General features: G+C 40.5%; 1 protein-coding gene and 1 pseudogene across 1 annotated transcript in view; both read left to right on the forward strand.

Moving 5' to 3' along the window:
- LOC116812227 (neuroligin-4, X-linked-like) overlaps window positions 1-19,481 on the forward strand; it is a 193,960-nt gene that overhangs the window by 52,976 nt on the left and 121,503 nt on the right. The window contains exon 2 of the mRNA XM_058434441.1: window positions 5,810-6,354. Within this exon, the coding sequence (XP_058290424.1) occupies window positions 5,883-6,354 (472 nt within the window). The 5' untranslated portion in view covers window positions 5,810-5,882. The remainder of the gene's footprint in view (window positions 1-5,809; window positions 6,355-19,481) is intronic.
- The window catches only part of LOC116811452 (acylglycerol kinase, mitochondrial-like), a 13,174-nt pseudogene continuing 4,772 nt past the window's right edge, over window positions 11,080-19,481 (forward strand).

Genomic DNA, 19,481 nt, shown 5'->3' on the forward strand with positions numbered 1-19,481 from the left:
GCACAGTGCGCTTCACCGACTGTCCTGCACCCACTGTTTGGCACTCCCTAGTGAGATGAAACCGGTACCTCAAGCAGAAATGCAGAAATCACCCGTCTTCTGTGTCGCTCGGGCTGGGAGCTGGAGACCGGGGCTGTTCCTATTTGGCCATCTTGGCTCCAACCCCCCTCATTGATTTTTTTGAAGGATTTTTTATGTCTTTATCTCTTTTAATTCTGCTCTGATCTTAGTTATTTCTTGCCTTCTCCTAGTTATTTCTTGCCTTCTCCTGAATTTTTTCTTGCTTCTCTAGTTCTTTTGATTCTGATGTTAGGATGTCGATTTTAGATCTTTCTTGCTTTCCCTTGTGGGCATTTAGTGCTATAAATTTCCCTCTACACACCACTTTAAATGTGTCCCACAGATTTTGGTATATTGTGTCTTTGTTCTCATTGGTTTCAAAGAACATCTTTATTTCTGCCTTCATTTCGTTATTTACCCAGTAGTCATTCAGGAGCAAGTTGTTCAGTTCCCAAGTAGTTGTGCGGTTTTGAATGAGTTTCTTAATCTTGTGTTCTAATTTGATTGCAGTGTGGTCTGGGAGATAGTTTATTGTGATTTATGTTGTTTTGCATTTGCTGAGGAGTGCTGTACTTCCAATTATTTGGTGAATTTTAGAATAAGTGTGATGTGGTGCTGAGATGAATAGATATTTTTTGATTTGGAGTGTAGAGTTCTGTAGATGTCTATTAGGTCTGCTTTCTGCAGAGCTGAGTTCAGGTCCTGGATATCCTTGTTAACCTTCTCTCTCATTGATCTGTCTAATATTGACAGTGGGGTGTTAAAGTCTCCTATTAACATTGTGTGGGAGTCTAAGTCTCTTTGTAAGTCTCTAAGGCTTGCTTACGAATCTGGGTGCTCTTGTATTGGGTGTATATATATTTAGGATAGTTAGCTCTTCTTGTTGAATTGATCCCTTTACCATTATATAATGGCCTTCTTTGTCTCTTTTGATCTTTGTTGGTTTAAAGTCTGTTTTGTCAGAGACTATGATTGCAACCCCTGCTTTTTTTTTTCTTTTTTTGCTTTCTATTTGCTTGGTAGATCTTCCTCCATCTTTTTATTCTGAGTCTATTTGAGTCTTTGCACGTGAGATAGGTCTCCTAGATCCACTCTAGATGCTGTTTGCCTGAGTATCACTAGGAGAGGCTGCAGAACAGCAAAGACTTCTGCCTGATTCTTCCTCTGGAAGCTTTGTTTCAGAGGGACACAAGCCAGATGCCAGTTGGAGTTCTCCTCTATAAAGTCTTGACCCATCCTGGGAGGTGTCTCCCAGTCAGAAGGCAAGGGGTCAGGGACCCACTTGAGAAGGCAGTCTCTTCCTTAGCATAGCTCAAATGCTGTGCCTGGAGATCCACTGCTCTCCTCAGAGCAGTTTAATTCTGCTGAAGCTATGCCCAAAACTGTCCCTTTTCCTAGGTGATCTGTTTCAGGGAGATGGGTGTTTTGTCTACAAGTCCCTGACAGGTGCTGCTGCCTTTCTTTCAGAGATGCCTTGCCAGTGAGGAGGAATCTAGAGAGGCAGTCTGGCCACAGATGCTTTGCTGCACTCTGATGGGTTCTGCTGAAATTTCAGGCTGCTTTTTTTAATCTGTGAGGGGAAAACCTCCTACTGGAGCCTCAGTAATGGCAGACAACCCTCCTCCCACCAAGCTTGAGTGTCTCAGGTGGACTTTAGAGTAGTGTGCTGCCAGGGAGAATTTCAAGCCATTGGATCTTAGCTTGCTGGACTCCATGAGGGTGGAATCTCTTGAACAAGACCACGTGGATCCCTGGCTTCAGCCCTCATTCCAGGGGTGTGAAAGGTTCTGTCTCGCTGAATTATGGAAAAAAAAAAAACAAAACTCCTGCAGCTAGCTCGGTGTTGGCCCAAATGGCCACCCAGTTTTGTGCTTGAAACCAAGAGCCTTGGTGGTATAGGCACCTGAGGGAATCTCCTGGTCTACAGGTTGCAAAAACTGTGGGAAAAGCATAGTATCTGGGATGCATGTCACAGTCCCTCATGGTTTCTGTTTGCTAGGGGAGGGAGGTACGTGTCCCCTTGCACTTCCTGGGTGAGTCAGTGCCCCATCCTACTTCTGCTCACTCTCCATGGGATGCATCCACTGTCTAACCGGTTCCAATGAGATGACCTGAGTACCTCAGTTGGAAATGCAGAAATCACCCACTTTCTGATTTGTCTCACTGGAAGCTGCAGAACGGAGCTGTTTATATTTGGCCATCCTGCTAGATCCTGCCTAATTTTTTATATTAGTATATTTTCACACACATTCACACACACATACACACACACATACATGGCAGCACTAATTATGTTCTCTAAATGTACCTACAGATACTTAATCATTTGCACAGCCACTATCATTTTATGCTTGATGGCTTGGACGAGTAATTCTCACTTGTGGGTGGTTTTGGCCACCAGGGGTCATTCAGCACTGTCTGGAGACATTTTCCATAGTTAAAACTGGGTAGGAGGTGCCACCATCATCTAGTGAGTAGAAACTGGGAATGCTGCAAAATACCATACAATTTAGAGGCAGCATCTCCACAACAAAGAATCATATGGTTCACAAATCATTGTCATTTGTGCTGAGATGCGGCAATGCTGGGCTTCAGATTATAGCAATTATTTGCAAATTTGCTAAACTTCAAAATATGAGGGAATAAAAAAAGATAGCTCTCAACCTGTGAATATTGTGAATGCCTAACTTAGACTTAAGAAGCGTACAGGTGCCCTTGGGCTTATCTTCTTAGTTTGCTGCTAGTTTATAATCGCTCACTGCCCATCAGGACCTTGTGGGTTATAGATTAGACAGAGGAGGCATTTGATCATACGGCTGGGTCAGTCATAACCAATATGTGAGTCATAGTCTCACTCACATTAAGTTTGAGAATTTAAGGCATGGGCTGGAATTTCTCATGGAGCTGACTTTATAAACACAGGAAGAAATCTACCCACTGAATTCCACCTGAGCTGTCTGTTCCAGCAACTGTGCAATACTTTGAGGTTACCTACTATCTCATTTAATCCCAACCTGGGATAGTGTGTAATACCAAATTCTTTACAGCTATGTAGGATTAAATTAGATAGTATGTGAAATTCCAAATAGTAAATTGGTAAAGTGATGACTAATGAATTTGAATGACCTGTTGCCAGCCTACTTGGTACTAACAGTGAGCTAATAGCACCTTGTATCCCTGTACCCAGAAGTCTTTCTGGCAGGACTGCGGTGAACATGACAGCATGTTGTCTACATTGACTGGGCATCTTCTGTGCTCTTCAGCCTTTGCCTATATATGCTCCCTTCCTGCTCTGCACAATTTCATGAAGCAGGTGGGACACACTATTTTACCTTTTTAGTAGTCTGCAGAGATTGACTTGCTTCCCTCAGTTCACAGAGATAGCATCCCAGGGTGCAGATTTATCTGAATTACAAATTGATGGCCTCATTGCTCACAATAGCAAAGACATGGAATCAACCTAAATGCCCAACAGTGGCAGACTGGATAAAGAAAATGTGGTTCATATATACCATGGAATATTACTTAGTGATAAAAAAGAATGAGATTATATCCTTTACAGGAATATGGATGGAACTCAAGGCTATTATCCTTAGCAAATTAATGCAGAAACAGTAAACCACATACTGCATATTCTCACGTATAAGTTGGAGCTAGAAATGAGAACTTATGAACACAAAGAAGGAAACAATAGAAAAAGGAGCATATTGGAGGGTGGGCAGTGGGAGGAGGTAGAAGATTAGGAAAAATATTTATTGGGAATGAGGCCTAGTATCTGGGTGATGAAATAATCAGTACAACTAATGCCTGTGACATAAGTTTACCTGTATGGCAAACCTGCACACCTACCCCTGAAGCCAAAATAAAAGTTATAAAAAAGATGATGGTCTCGTTTATTCTCTTGGGGAAGGCTCCAAAAGTAACAGCTACCTCTAGTTAAAAATCTTCTAGCTAAAAAAATAAGCAACCAAACATGACATCACCTTTTTGTTTTTCTTGTCTGTCTCTTAGTTATTAACATTGCTGCATGGCAGACATCCAAATGTTGTCTACAGTAGAATTCAGAGATAGAAGCAAACACCTAAATCAGCCATTTGGTGAGATGCTAAATCAGCCATTTGGTGACATGCTTTTTGTCACTTTCAAAGTTACAGTCCAGATTTTCAGTGCATTTTCATCCAAATCTGTTGAACTTTTCCCAGGATGTCATGTACTATGGAGTTTCCCCCTAATGGTATTATTGTTCTGTGATAGATCCAGTTCCAATATGTTTTATTTTAAAAAAAGCCATATGATGTATTCTGTTCAATTGATTACTTAAATGAAATGGATAACTGTTTTCTGATGCAAATGCTCCGAGTAACCCACAAACTCCTCAGAAACACATTTGCACACTTTGAGATGAAGAACACTATAAACGCACCCTCCTTGTGACACCTAGGGAAATGTTTTCTGTCCCTAGAGGACCATTTAACATACTGTCTGTTGCTGCACAACATTCTTTTATTGTCACAGGAGCAGCAATTTCTCTAGGGATAGTCATATTATCCATGTAGAGACAAATTGATGTGGTGACCCTTTAAAAGTTGACTCCAGGCTCGATGGGAAAGTAACTCAAATGTAGCCTCAGCTTTTTTAAATGGGGTGCAGGGTGAAGAGGGTAACCTCTCAGGCATGCAGTGGCTTACTGCAAAGTCAGGATAATTGCTTCAACACTTTTAGTTATGAAAGAAGTCTTCAAGAGACCAGCACTGCAGCATGTACTTGAAATGCACCGTTTTGTACAGTTTTTTTTTTTACAAGAAACTGAGATTCAGAACAGTTAAGTATGTAGCCTAAATATATATGTGCACTTGACTAGAACAAGGAAAATTTGTGTCCAAAGTCTACACTTTTTTGTTTGATGATTTTCCCCTTGTGGCCTGATAAATATCCACATCACAATGACAGGATGGCCTGGATGCATGCTTCTATTTTATCCTACTGGAAAACTTTTAGATCTGCATGCATATCTTTCCCTTAGGAAAGAGGGAACATTGCCTTAAACATTTGAGAAAAAGTTCTTTTGATAACCAGTCTGGTAAACAATAGTGAAATTGGTAGCTGTCGTTATTATCACCTGCATAACTCATACTATTCTTGTACATCTGTTTGTTCATTCAACATAGATGTGATGAGTGTTTTCTAAATGTCAGGCATTGCTCCTGGTGATAGGATGTACAGTCAGAATTAAGAAAACTGATGAACACTAGGCATGGTGACTGACACATGTTATCCCAACACTTTGAAAGTTTGATTGAGGAGGATCTCTTTAGGCCAGCCTGGATAACACAGAAACACCTAAATCTACAAAAATTCCAATGAATTGCCCGGACATACTGGTGAATTCTTGTAGTCCCAGCTACTCGGGAGGCTGAGGTGGGAGGATGGGTTTAGCCCAGGAGTTGGAGGCTGCAGTAAGCTGTGATAGCACCACTGCCCTGCAGCTTTGGCAATGTAGCAAGACACCATCTCTAAGAAAATAATAATAATAATAAAGACAAGTTATGTTTTTGCTGTTGTCGACTATGTGGAGATGGCACTATACTCATTCCTATGAATGAATAGGAATTTCATAGGGAGATGTTGTGGATTTCATGGAAAAGCCAACCAGTGTTCTAGGTGGTCATTGTGTGGCTTCATTATTCTTGTATGCTTTCTTCCTCCTTTAGGCTGCATTGGAGTTTTCAAAAGACTTATCTCTCTGCAGGCTCACCTCTGAGCTTTGTCTCCTTGGAGCCACCTCATTTAGACAGCTTCGGATGTGGATGTGGATTTGAATCATGTCGCAGCCCCAGGGACTGCTATGGCTCCCTTTGTTGTTCACCTCCGTCTGCGTCATGTTAAACTCCAATGTCCTCCTGTGGATAACGGCTCTTGCCATCAAGTTCACCCTCATTGACAGCCAAACACAGTATCCAGTTGTCAACACAAATTATGGCAAAATCCGGGGCCTAAGAATACCATTACCCAGTGAGATCTTGGGTCCAGTGGAGCAGTACTTAGGGGTCCCCTATGCCTCACCCCCCACTGGAGAGAGGCGGTTTCAGCCCCCAGAATCCCCATCTTCCTGGACTGGCATCCGAAATGCTACTCAGTTTGCTGCTGTGTGCCCCCAGCACCTGGATGAGAGATCCTTATTGCATGACATGCTGCCCATCTGGTTTACTGCCAGTTTGGATACTTTGATGACCTATGTTCAAGATCAGAATGAAGACTGCCTTTACTTAAACATCTATGTGCCCACGGAAGATGGTGAGTACCTCAATGGAACAGAAAACAATTCTTCTTGTGCAGTGTGTAGAGAGATTTGCCAGGAGGGTTTTATAATGTCTCATGCATGATCTTTTCTATAACCTGTTTATTTTATTTTAATTTATTTTTCATATTCCAGATGCAATTCTTGCAGTAGCTTACCACGTGTTCCACTTGTATATATTGGGCCATCTATTGGATGGACAAAACTATAAATAATGACTTTAATTATTTTCATATGTTACCTAATTAACGTTTTATAATTTTATTTGCAGATGAACATTAATATGAGCATATAGTGTTGCATGTTATACCTGAATCATCTGTAAAGGAATGAATCTATAGAAAAAATAATAGAGTTAAGTACACTACCATGCTCCAGTTTACAAACTGAAAGATAGAGAAAATGGTTATTTCTGCCATAACGACTTGAGATATTAGCACCTTTTTTGAGTTTTCAAAGAAAAACTTTATTTTTTTAAAATATATAAGCAAGAGGTAGTTCATACAATGATAGGATTTCATTGTTTAGAATCCATTTTCTTAATGTAAATTTGGACTTTGTTTTCTTCCACGATCCACTACAATCAAATAACAAAATATAGTCAGATGATTCTAGCTACATTAGACACTAATGTGTTTGTATTTTTAAAAATTTCCTCTTTTTTCTATCAAACACCAGTGAAAGTCTGTAAAGACAATAACATTTAATATATTAACCTAATGTTAGTAAAACGTGAACAGTTTTATGTCTGTATAGGTTTCAAATTCAGATTTCCTCAGAAGAATAACCAAAGTTATGCCAGAGTGGTATCACATTTCCCAGTTAGCATTTCCATATGCCATTTTTAGATAAGGAGAAAGGACAACAGAAAACAAAATATATCTGGAAAGAAAGGAATTAATTTGTGAGAATGACAGATATATCTAATGTAGAAACTAGAGCTTGTCTCTTGCATGAAGTTCTTCATGGAGAATGTGATAAATTATTTTTATGGAGAATATTTTTCTTCTCATTTTTCTCTTCTCATTTTTCTTTAAACTTTAATCCCTGGAAAATATTTTTCAGTAAAATTTGGCTGAAAGTATTAAATAAAGAATTACATTAATTCATTGATCTCCAAAATAATATTGCATTTGTCAGATTACTGTCTCTCCAGGTAATTGCCAGGTAGTCTAAGTAGAGTGTCATGACAAACTAGATTAGGGTTGTGTGCCACTGAGATTATAAATTGTCATTGAGATTACAAGGAATAGCTCAGAGTAAAAAATTAAAGGACTCTGCTTCATCATATTAGTGGTTTCTGGAATATTGCCCTTGTCGTTAGAGTGACAGATCTCCCAATCATCTCATAAAATCCAAGTCTGAATGTGACTGAAGGAGTCAAACTGATATTTGGATGCTGTACTTCCATAGGGTGTTCTGAGCTGTCTCTGTGCCTAATAGTCCCCTTTGTGCATGTGTGTGATGAGAAAGAGCTGTCAAAATCTATTAGGGTTCTCATTTGAGCAGCCACCTGGGTCGACGTCTTTCTCATAAAGGAACTATTCAAACCAAAAGTAAAAAGAATAGAAGGTAAAAATTCAGAGAAAAACTCCAAACAGGACAAAGTATTACAATTGCTTTTATAATACATTGGATGTGCTAGACTCTAGGACCTGGTGATTTTATAGAGCTAGCTTTGGCAACAATGAATGCACTTCAAATAGGATGCCTCCTCATATAGGATGTTGGATGGAAATGAGAACACCCATGAAAAAAATCAATATCTTCCATGACAGCAGAGCCCTGTATGTACAATTATGTGGATGGAGACCACAAACAGTGTGGACATTTCATTGTGATTCTGTATTGAATTGTAATTTGGGGAGTATAACTGTGAAAAATGCTATTCAGTGAAAAAGTAATCTAAATTTCATAATAAACCCAGTTCCACTTCTATTCTTTAGGCTTTTTGAAGCAATATGCGCATGTAATCTCGAAAAGGGAATCAGAAATTTAATACTGACTGAAAACATAGAATAAATCTCCCCACAATGTGTAAACTTTAAAATTTTGCTTGTGAGAGTTCAAAGCTACAGCCCTGCATGTTTACACAAACCACAAGTCACAGACTATTGAGTTAGGAGGGTTTTTTGTTTGTTTCCTTACTTGTTTTTGTAATTCTACCAACTTGTTAGGCAATGCAAAGACTTAGATATTTAATTATTGGTCATTCACTAAGTGAATGAACTCTGCATTCACAACAACATACTGAAATATTGGCATCATGCTGATTCTCTCCAAAGGCCTTCTCTTAGGCAGTATCTCAATTCATATCAGTGCTTTTATTTAGTAGGATAGTAATATTATTATCTGGAATTCAGAATTCTACTCTGACCACTTAGAATCTCTACTTTTTTTGTTTAGCTTTGTCTTTCTGCCTTGATCAGATTTGCTCAAATTTCTACATTTCTAATTTCATAAAATGTGTACATTTATTAAAAATGCAAAAACAGACTTTATTTCAGCTAAGTACGTATCCTTAAATTTAAGAAATATCTTGGATGAGAAAAAGTGTTGGAAATTTCTTTGTAGTACAATAGTTTTAAGAAATATAAATTGTTGTTCTGTAGAAAGCAGTGTTTGTTATAATTCCCTTAAAATAAATCAGGTCTTGCTGAAGGTGAGTCTTTTTGTTCAAATTGTCATCATGATCTACTAGGCTTAGTCTTGAGTCTTCATACATAATTACAAATTTCTATATTTGTAATTAGCTATACTGTACAAATTTATTTAAATTTTATATAAATTTCTTTGTTGTCTAGATGACAGGTTAATTAACTTATATTGCATATTTAACATTTTGATAGCTGTTCAAGTAAGGTCAAAGTCAGTCAAAGCCAGTCGGAAGCTCTAGTAGGACACATGGGATATTGTTGACAAGGAAGAGTTGGAGACCGAATCCGCATGGTGTGTGTGTGTGTGTGTGTGTGTGTGTGTGTGTATTTGAGAGAGAGAGTTTGTGTCTACATGTGTCAGAGAGAAAGAGCCAGAGGAAACGAGGGGGTAACTGACTATTTTGAATGCAGAATATGGCTTAGTAGCTTGATTAAACAAAACTTGGTAGCAATGCAGAATACGGCTTGGTGGCTTGAAAACTTATGAAAATCGAGCTGAGAATTTGCAATCTCACATACTAAGTTCATGTCAGTTCATACGTGAGAGCATGGCACTACAATTTGAGATTTCTCTTGGTCACCAAGGAGACTGAACACAGAAAGATGAGCTATGGAATCACTTCAGGTTTTTAATGAAAACCCTTGGTATTGTCTAGAAGTGAGGTTAAAAAGTAATGGAAAAATAAAAGACACATTTTGAAGTAGTTGCTCACACAACATATTGTATTAAATATAAAGCTTGGAGGAGAAAAAGCCATAAGTGAGTCCAGGGTGTCTTGGAGAATGGACAGAGCCAAGGAACCACTTCTGGAGTGACTTACACCTGCACTTTCTCTCTGTTTCCTTGGACATACATCTTAAGGTCTTATTCTTGAATGGTTTCAGGGCGAAAAGCCCTTCCATTTTTCATCATGGTGTGCCGGAATTGGTGGGTTCTTGGTCTTACTGAATTCAAGAATGAAGCCGCGGACTCTCACGGTGAGTGTTACAGTTCTTAAAGATGATATGTCCAGAGTTTGTTCCTTCAGATATTAAGATGTGTCTGGAATTTCTTCCTGCCGGTGGGTTCGTGGTCTTGTTGACTTCAGGAGTGAAGCTGCAGACCTTCGTGGTGAGTGTTACAGCTCTTAGAGGCAGCGCGTCTGGAGTTGTTCTTTCCTGAGTAGTCCATCCTTCCCTGTGGGTTCCTGGTCTCACTGGCTTCAGGAGTGAAGCTGCAGAGCTTCACGGTGTCAGTCACAGCTCTTAAAGGCAACGCGTCTGCAGTTCACAGCTCTTAAATGCAGCGTGTCTGCAGTTGTTCATTCCTGCCGGTGAGTTCCTGGTCTCGCTGGCCTCAGAAGTGAAGCTGCAGACCTTTGTGAAGGTGAGTGTTACAGCTCATAAAGGCACGTGGACCCAAAAAGTGAGCAGCAGCAAGATTTACTGCAAACAGCAAAACAACAAACCTTCCACATTATGGAAAGGAACGTGGCAAATTGGCTCTGCGTGCTTTGGGCAGTCGGCTTTTATTCCCTTATCTGGCCCCACCCACATCCTGCTGATTGGTCCGTTTTACAGAGAGCTGATTGGTCCATTTTGACAGAGTGGTGCATTTACAATCCCTGAGCTAGACACAGAGTGTTGACTAGTGCATTTACAATCCTCTAGCTGACATAAAAGTTCTCCAAGTCCCCACAGGATTAGCTAGATGTAGAGTGCTGATTGGTGCACATACAATCCTCCAGCTAGACATAAAAGTTCTCCAATTCCCAGCCGGCCTGGTGGCTCAGCCTGTGATCCCAGCACTTTGGGAAGCCAGGTGGGCGGATCACGAGGTCAGGAGAGCAGACCATCCTGGCCAACACAGTGAAACTCCATTTCTACTAAAAAAACAAAAAATTAGCCAGGCGTGGTGGTGGGCCCCTGTAGTCCCAGGTACTCGGGAGGCTGAGGCAGGAGAATGGCGTTAACCCAGGAGGCAGAGCTTGCAGTGAGCCGAGATCTCGCCACTGCACTCCAGCTGGGCGACAGAGCAAGTCTTAGTCTCAAGAAAAAAAAAAAAAAAAGTTATCCAATTCTCCAATGGACTCAGGAGCCCAGCTGGCTTTGCTTAGTGGATCCCGCGCTGTGGCCTGCCAGTACCGTGCGCCACGCTCTCACTCCTCAGCCCTTGGGCTGTCAGTGGGACTGGGCCCTGCGGAGCAGGGGGCGGCGCCCGTTGGGGAGGCTGGGGCTGCGCAGGAGCCCACCATTGGGGGGCTAGGGCATGGCGGGCTGCAGGTCCTCTGCCCTGTCCCACGGGGAGGTGGCTGAGGCCTAGAGATAATTGGAGCTCCGTGCGGGCAGGCCGGCAGTGCTGGGGGACCCAGCGCACCCTCCGCAGCTCCTGGCCCAAGTGCTAACCCCTCTCTGCCTTGGCCAGCCACTGGGAGTGCGAGAGCCCGTGCCCACCTGGAACTCGCGCTGGCCGGCAAGCCCCGCGCACAGCCTGGTTCCTGCCTGCACCTCTCCACCTCTCCTTCCATGCCTCACGGCAAGCAGAGGGAGCGGGCTCCCTCCTGGGCCAGTCCAGAGAGGGGTCTCATAGTGCAGAGTGGGCTGAAGGGCTCCTCAAGCACAGCTGGAGTGGACACCGAGGCCGAGGAGGTGAGAGCGAGGGCTGCTAGCACGTTGTCACCTCTCAGTGGGACTAAAAACCCTGGGAAATATAAAGAAAAATATAAATGAAAGTCATTATTGCCCAGGTGCGGTGGCTTGTACCTCTAATCTTTAGGAGGCCAATGTGAGTGGATCACTTAAGGTCAGGAGTTTCTGACCAGCCTGGCCTCAGCAGGCTGAGGCAGCGGAATTGCTTGAACATGAGAGGCAGAAGGAGGTTGCAGTGACCAAGATTACACCACTGCACTCCAGCCTTCGTGACATAGTGAGACACTGTCTCAAAAAAAGAAAACAGAAAGGAAGGAAGGTCACTATCATTGTATTTTCCTTATAGGATAACAGCAAATGCCATTGTGATTTCTAGAGAAGTGAAATTCTGTTTTTTTTTTTCTTTGCTAGCAATACAATTGAAAAAGGAAGCTATTTAAAAAAGAGCAGGTGATTGAATGCAAGGTGTCCCTATCATCTTTTTTCCCCAAGATGAAATCTGAGACTTTGAATTCTATTACTTAAGTAAACATGCCACGATTAGTGATTGAGGACCTATTCGGTGAAGCTTGGAGCTTTGCAATGAAATGTAAACAGACACGACATGGACATTAACCTGTAGAAATTTGGACAGTTAGTAAACATAAAGGTAGACGATAAGCCACAGCATTCTAGGGAAGGAACAAAGAAAGTTCTGTGACAGCTCAGGGACAAGTTATGTTTTGAGGAAATCTTGATGGAATCTGTAAATGGTTGAGCTGTGTCCTGAAGAATATTTGGGCTATAGAAGGGATTAATGTATTAAGCATCTGTTGAATGGAACATTTGAACACACAAATCTATCTTAAGTAGGTTGGCGCCAATCGATGCTGTTGTTACTACTTGGGTGTTAAGTGTGGGATGGTAACAGAAGCTCTGCTTTACCACGTGCTCTTTCTGTCAGTGCCATATAATGAAAGTTATTTTGTTTTTATTTTTATTTTTATTTTTTTGATTTAGAGACAGGGTCTTGCTCTGTCACCCAGGCTGAAGTGCAGTGGTGCAATTGTAGCTCACTGCAGCCTCGACTTTCTGGGTTCGAAGAATTCTTTCATCTCAGCTTTCTTTTGTTTTTTGAGACGGAGTCTCGCTCTGTCACCCAGGCTGGAGTGCAGTGGCGCAATCTCGGCTCACTGCAAGCTCCGCCTCCCGGGTTCATGCCATTCTCCTGCCTCAGCCTCTCTGAGTAGCTGGGACTACAGGTGCACTCCACCACACCTGGCTAATTTTTTTATTTTTTATTTTGTATAAATAGAGTGTCGCTATGTTGCCCTGGCTGGTCTTGGGCTCAAGTGCTCTCCCACCTCTGCCTGCCAAAATGTTGGGACTACTGGCATAAGCCACTGGACTGGGACCATAAATGTTTTTATGTTATCCATAGCTGCTGACCATGGCACTTTGTTGGGTAGAAAAGCTACCTAAGATAAAAGGGTAGCAGATGAACAATGGGGAAAGAAGCTAGAAAGTCAACTGGTTTGCTAGTGTTTTTACAAAAAAATGCATTCGCTTCTTTTATAGACAGCACTTGATCTAATTGAAGATATAATTTATAGCATGGTTTTCATCCTTGAATATCTCACATCTTTTCAGGAAGTCGTACAAACTTTTCTGGCATTCTGCATTAGTCAAGGGGACTGATTGGACTGTGGGACTATGTCCAGCTGGTAGAAAATAACTAGTCTCAATCTGGCAGTGAGGGAAAAATTGAAATTTATTAGAAGGGTGGTGAGATATCCAACTTACTGCAAAAGCCGAGAAATCAGATTGGGAGAATGGCAGATATGCAGGTGGACTTTAGAGGCACCTGGAAGAAATGAGTTCAAGGACATCACCAATCTTATGTCTATTTCTTTGCTTCTCTCTGGAAATAGACTTGCTTTACATGGTGGGTAAGAGGGTTCTCTGCAGTTTTCATTACATGCATTTTGTTTTTCTCAGTACCACCAGTGAAGGACAAAGTTCCATAATTCCATACTAACAGTCCCTGGGTAGAGTTTTAATTGGATCAGCTGACTCAAGAGTAAGAAGAGATAACTGGGCTACTCTTGGGTATAACAATTGGCAGGGGGAGAAGGACAGCTCTTACAGCAAGGTGTCTGGAATGAGCAGGCACTGCTTCACTTCACTGTCCAAAATATTTTTGAGGAGCAATTATATGCCAGGCAAGCTTTATAGGCTGAGATTTCAAGTTTACAAGCATTTCTAATTTTGCAGGCAGAAGAATCATGGTCCTTGAGAGATGTGTATGGCCTTTCTCCTCCCTTCACCTGTCATTCCTGGAACCTCAGAGTAGGTTGCTAGGCATGGCACCTGACATCTTCAATACCCTGCCTTAAGTATTGACTTCAAATGGCAAAGGGGAATTAAGGTTGTAGATGGAATTATGTTTGCTAACCAGCAGACCTTCCAATAGAGAGAATTATCCTTGGTTATCTGACTGAGCACAGTATATTAACAGAAACACTCCAATGTGGACCCAGAAGTCTCAAGAGGAGATCAGACTTGGAGTAAAGCAGCGTGTGAAAGAGATACTTGGACACTGATGGCTTTGAGTATGAGAGAGCCAGGAGAAAGGAGTGTAGGCAGCAGCCTTTAGAAGCTAGAAGAAGCAGGGAAACTGATTCTTCCTTAATACTTCCATAGAGGAGCCCAACAGCCCTGCTGACACCTCGATTCTATCCCCATAAAATAAACTGTGACCCGTGGAAGAAACTTTACCTCTGGAAGAAACCCTAGCCCCGTAGAAGAAATTCTGAAGAAACTGTAAAAGAACAAATCAGCGTTGTTCCAAGCTTAATAAGTTTGTGGATATTTGTGACAGTGGTATTACCTTAGAAAACTAAGGAAGAGTTTTATCACCCTTTAATATGATTTGAAATTCGTAATGAAATATTACTCTGAAAACAAAGTTCAGAGTTGCTGAAGTCGTTAGGTTTTGAGCCTTCTGACCCCAAGTCCATTCTGGGATTCTACTTCCAATAATTTATAGTTGAAAACACTCTTGGGCACTTACAGCTTTCTGTCTTCCTCAAGAATGCCAAGGAGACCATATAGATTATTCTTTTAAGGCAGATATTTTTCAGATTTTTAAAAAAATTCTCTCCTAAAATTTGAGTGATAGTTATCCTGTCTCTGAGCGGGATCTTGCACTGTTGTCCAGGCTCTAGTGCAGTGGCCCAGAATCTCACTGCAGCCTCAAACTTCTGGGCACAAGTGATTCTACCACCTCAGCCTCATGAGTATCTGGGACTACAGGCTGATACTATATTAAGCTTCAGAGAAGAAGAATGTCCAGGTTCCTGCAAATTAGAAAATATTTTTTTTTTTATAGCCCCATGGCAAATTTGCAGAATGTCCTTGAGTGTGGTGGCTTGTGTGTACAGTGGTGTGATCTCCACTCACAGCAACTTCTGCCTCCCAGGTTGAAGGGATTCTCCTGCCTCAGCCACCTGAGTAGCTGGGATTACAGGCATGTGCCACCATGCCCAGCTAGTTTTTGTAGAGATGAGGTTTCACCATGTTAGTCAGGCTGGTCTCAAACTGCTGACCTCAAGTGATCCATAAAGAAACAATGAAAAAAAAATCCCCTATTAGATTTACATTACAATTTTCAGCCACCATGACTTGCTAGTTTTAAAATTTTTTAAAGAGTTGTAGCCCTCCTATGTCTCCCAGGCTGGTCTGGAACTCATAGCCTCAAGTGATCCTCCCATCTCAGGCTCCAGAATTCTGGGATTACAGACATAAGCCACCACACTCAAGGACATTCTGCAAATTTGACATTTTGCATCAGGTTAATATAGCCCCATGGCAAATTGTCCTAAACAGCATATTCAACAGATATACTATTTTGACACAGGAAAGTAATAAAGGGTGGTTTAAATTTTTTTTTCAGACAGCTATGACAGATTTCTAGAGATGATGGCTTTGAATGACTTATAACAAAATACCCAAACGATTCTTTCATCATCTGTCTCCATAGAGTTTCACTTGTGATGGTGGCTGCACCTTTACATTTCTTATTTTCCTACTTACAAACACTGCTGACAAAATCCTCTGAGCTCTCCATTCCTTCCAGCTGCAACTTAACCTGTCGTCTCTTCTGGGCAAAGTGACTCTCTCACCTTTTGAAGGTACACTTTGTTTACTCCTCCAGCCAAAACTTGTTTGATGGAGTTGGAATGCCAGTTTATCCCCTTGGCAGATCAATCATTATGGGCAAGTGACTCAGCTTTCATGGGACACAGTGCCCTTATGTCTAAAATAGAGATAGCTGAGAGGTTTAAGCTTATAATCCATATAAAATGCTTAGTATCCATCACATACAAGCACCTTATAATCTGATGTTAGTGCAACATCATTAATAATAGAAAAAAGAACTTGAAAATTTCAGCAAAATTGCATGTGCATAGTGGGTCTGGTATGTATATTAATCCAGGCATAATAAATGTTGATCATCTGTGACATAGCTGTTCACTGTTGTAGTGGAGGGATAAGCTGAAGAAGTAAGACCAACAGCCCATCATTTCTGGTCTTTTCTAGTATGGTTTTAACAAATGGGAATTTCAGGAAAAGTAACATTTTCTTAAAAGAGCTATTATCATTCTGCTTTATTCCTTACTTTAGTCTTTTTGAGCTCCTGTTGTCAAATGGATTTTGAGCATATGTAAATTAGATAAATTATTCACCATGAAAGGATTAGAATAACGTTTTGGAAAATTCCCTTAAACTATCAAATGGCAATAACACTACTCTTTGTGTGTGATATTAAAGAGAAATTAATTTTCTTTCTCTTGTTGTCTAGACACACAAAGTCCAATTGTATGCATATAGTCACAAAATCTAGGTGAAAAATGAAAACTAAATTGTTAACAGAGTGAGACCAATGTTTTAACCAATCAACATCAACATGCAACTAGAAGACAATTATTAAATTAGTCAAATTTTCATCTGTCAGTTGGATGTTTGACATTGTGTACACATAGCTTGCCAGTAAAGATAATTATGAAAGATTATTAAATAAAGATCTCCCTGACATGGATTAATTGAAACGTATTTAGTATTTTTTTTTAAGCACAGTTGAACTGGGGTGGATTTATGATAGCCTGTTTCTCTCCCAGCACAAAAAGCTTTCAGCAATTTGAATATTGAGTAATAATCTTACTGAAGTTTTGGAAATTATGTGTGTTTTGAATAATATTATTGGTAGTATTTGGTGGTATGAATTATGCCTGTTTGAATAATTAAGAAATAGCTTTTCCTAATGAAGAACATTTTCCATTACATACATAATCTTCCAGTACTTGAATTTTAATTCAATTTACAATTTAGATTCTTGTCATAATTTGAACAAATACAGATTACCTAGAATATAGTAAAAATCAAATTTTCATATAGTGCATATCATAAGAATTTTTTTCTTAGAAATTGTCAGAGATAGAAACTTTAGGTACATCTAGTTCATTGGAATATTTGACCATTTAAAACAATTAGCTCATTATTTTATTTGTGGAGTCTTGCTTCCTAAGATGTTGTAGTCTAATTTTTGCCAACTAATATTGTTGATTTGAATACTGTTATTTATTTTGGATACTATTTTAGCCAAGCTATTTATTATTTATTCATTTTTTATTTTGGAGATATAGTCTTGCTCTTTTTCCCAGGCTGGAGTGCAGTGTGGTGCAGTGTCCACAACCTCCGTCTCCCAGGTTCAAGAGATTCTCCTGCCTCAGCCTCCCATGTAGCTGGGACTATAGGCATCTGCCACCATGCCCAGCAAACTTTTGTATTTTTAGTAGAGATGGGTTTCACCATGTTGGCCAGCTTGTCTTAAACTTCTGACCTCAGTTGATCACCCCACCTTGGCCTCCCAGAGTGCTGGAATTACGGCTGTGAGCCACCATGCCTGGCCTAGCCAAGCCATTTAAACTTTTAAAAATAAGAATAATATGATTATAGGTCCTCTGATTTTTTTTTGGAATTATAGTGATTTGGGAGTAAACAACTATATAAGAAATAATTATAAAATAGAAAAGATTAGTGCCTTCTTAGAACTTTAATGTCATGTTAATTGAATATTAATCCAATGACTTTCTCTTTCATTGCAAGATTCCTTGCCTGAATGAAATACTGGAAACCTTTTTGAGAATAGGTCCTATCTTCCTAGTCTGCTTTTTGGTTTTCCTAAACTAGGCTGTTTACATAATGACTCAGTTTAACATTTTCTCTTTATGTTTAAGCATCTCTTTCCTTGGTGCAATCACAGCCAAACTGCGGTGAAAACAAACAGAAATTGAGAGCTTGTGAGCTCCAGATTTCAGAGCCACAGAGAGTTTGTGAGATCAAAACATCTGCTCTCAATTAATAAATTAGACCTACCTAAATCACCTAGTCAGTTTAAGGCAATGGAATCAGAGGGAAAGACTCCAAAAGAGTGACCTGTCTATGGAATAGCTACTGGTAAAATGAAACAAGGATGAGACAGTGTAGTCTCCACCTTATTATTTCAATCTAATGTTCTGTATTGAGGTTCAGAGAAGCAAGTCCATGTTTCCACAGATTAAAAAGTGGTGGCTTGCTCCTGTAATCCCAGTACTTTGGGAGCCTAGGTTGGGGCTTCGCTTGAGCCCAGGAGTTTAGGCCAGCCTGGGCAACATGACAAAACTCTGTCCCTACCAGAAAAATAAAAATAGTTGGGCATGGTGGCACTGGCCTGTACTCCTAGCTACTTAGGGGGCTGAGGTGGGAGGATCACTTGAGGCTAGATCAAGGCTGCAGTGAGCCAAGACCACAGCAGGGCACTCCAGCCTGGGTGACACAGTGGGACCCTGTATCTAAAAAAGAAATATAGGAAAAGCATTTCCCTGTTAGATTTTACATACCTGATGATGAGTTTAATGGTGAAGGTAAGCATTGGTGTGTGTGTTTGTTTCTATTTGTGTGTGTGTGAATGGTGTTGAAGGAAGCCCATAGGAAAAGTATCCATAATTCATTCAAGATCAAATATGTGTCAGTTTTCTTGGCAAATGCCAAGTTATAAAACATGTAAACCACTCTACAGCCTCTTCTTTCCTAAAACCCCAAACATCTTGAAGTCTCCTTCAAGTCAGATATCCTCTTGGTCCTCTGTGCAAGTTGTCTGCACAGTCCTCAGGTTTGTCTTTGGGTAAGTCCCTGTTGCCATCACAAAGAAAACACAGCAGGTATTGATTTGTCTCAGGCAAAGGAGCTCTGCTGGTGGGTTTCAACAAGATATGAAAATTCTAGGTTCATGAACACTCCCTTTTTCTTCCTCAAAAAGGATATTTTTAGCTACATTCTACTCTGCTCTGTCTTTTATGACATAATCATTCACTCAACCAGGGAACATCTACTATTTGCCTAACATCCTATCTGCCTGTCACATATAGACTTTAGCCTTCAGTCAGGCCAGTGATGCTATTGATCTCCTAATCCCAATGTATACTCTTTGGATATTTTCATCTGTTTTCCATTGCTTATTATCTTTAGACATATTTTAGGTAGCTCATTTAAAAATTATTAATAAATAAATCATTATTTGCAATTAGCATAGAGAAGGCCTTAGGTGAGTGTAAGTGGGTATGCGGAGAGATCTAACCCCACTGCCGGAAAAGTGAATGGGAAAGTCCCATTGATATGTGACCCGACTAAACTAACATTCCATAAAAAGCACAAAGTCTTCAACGACTGCTTTAGGATTTCAGGGAAAAGAAAATGGAGACAAATGTGAAAGTTGATGTCTTCTTTTCTTTTTCTTTTTCTTTCCTTTTTTTTTTTTT

The sequence above is a fragment of the Hylobates moloch genome, unplaced genomic scaffold (assembly GCF_009828535.3).
Source record: "Hylobates moloch isolate HMO894 unplaced genomic scaffold, HMol_V3 SCAFFOLD_25, whole genome shotgun sequence".
In the NCBI taxonomy this organism is placed as follows: domain Eukaryota; kingdom Metazoa; phylum Chordata; class Mammalia; order Primates; family Hylobatidae; genus Hylobates; species Hylobates moloch.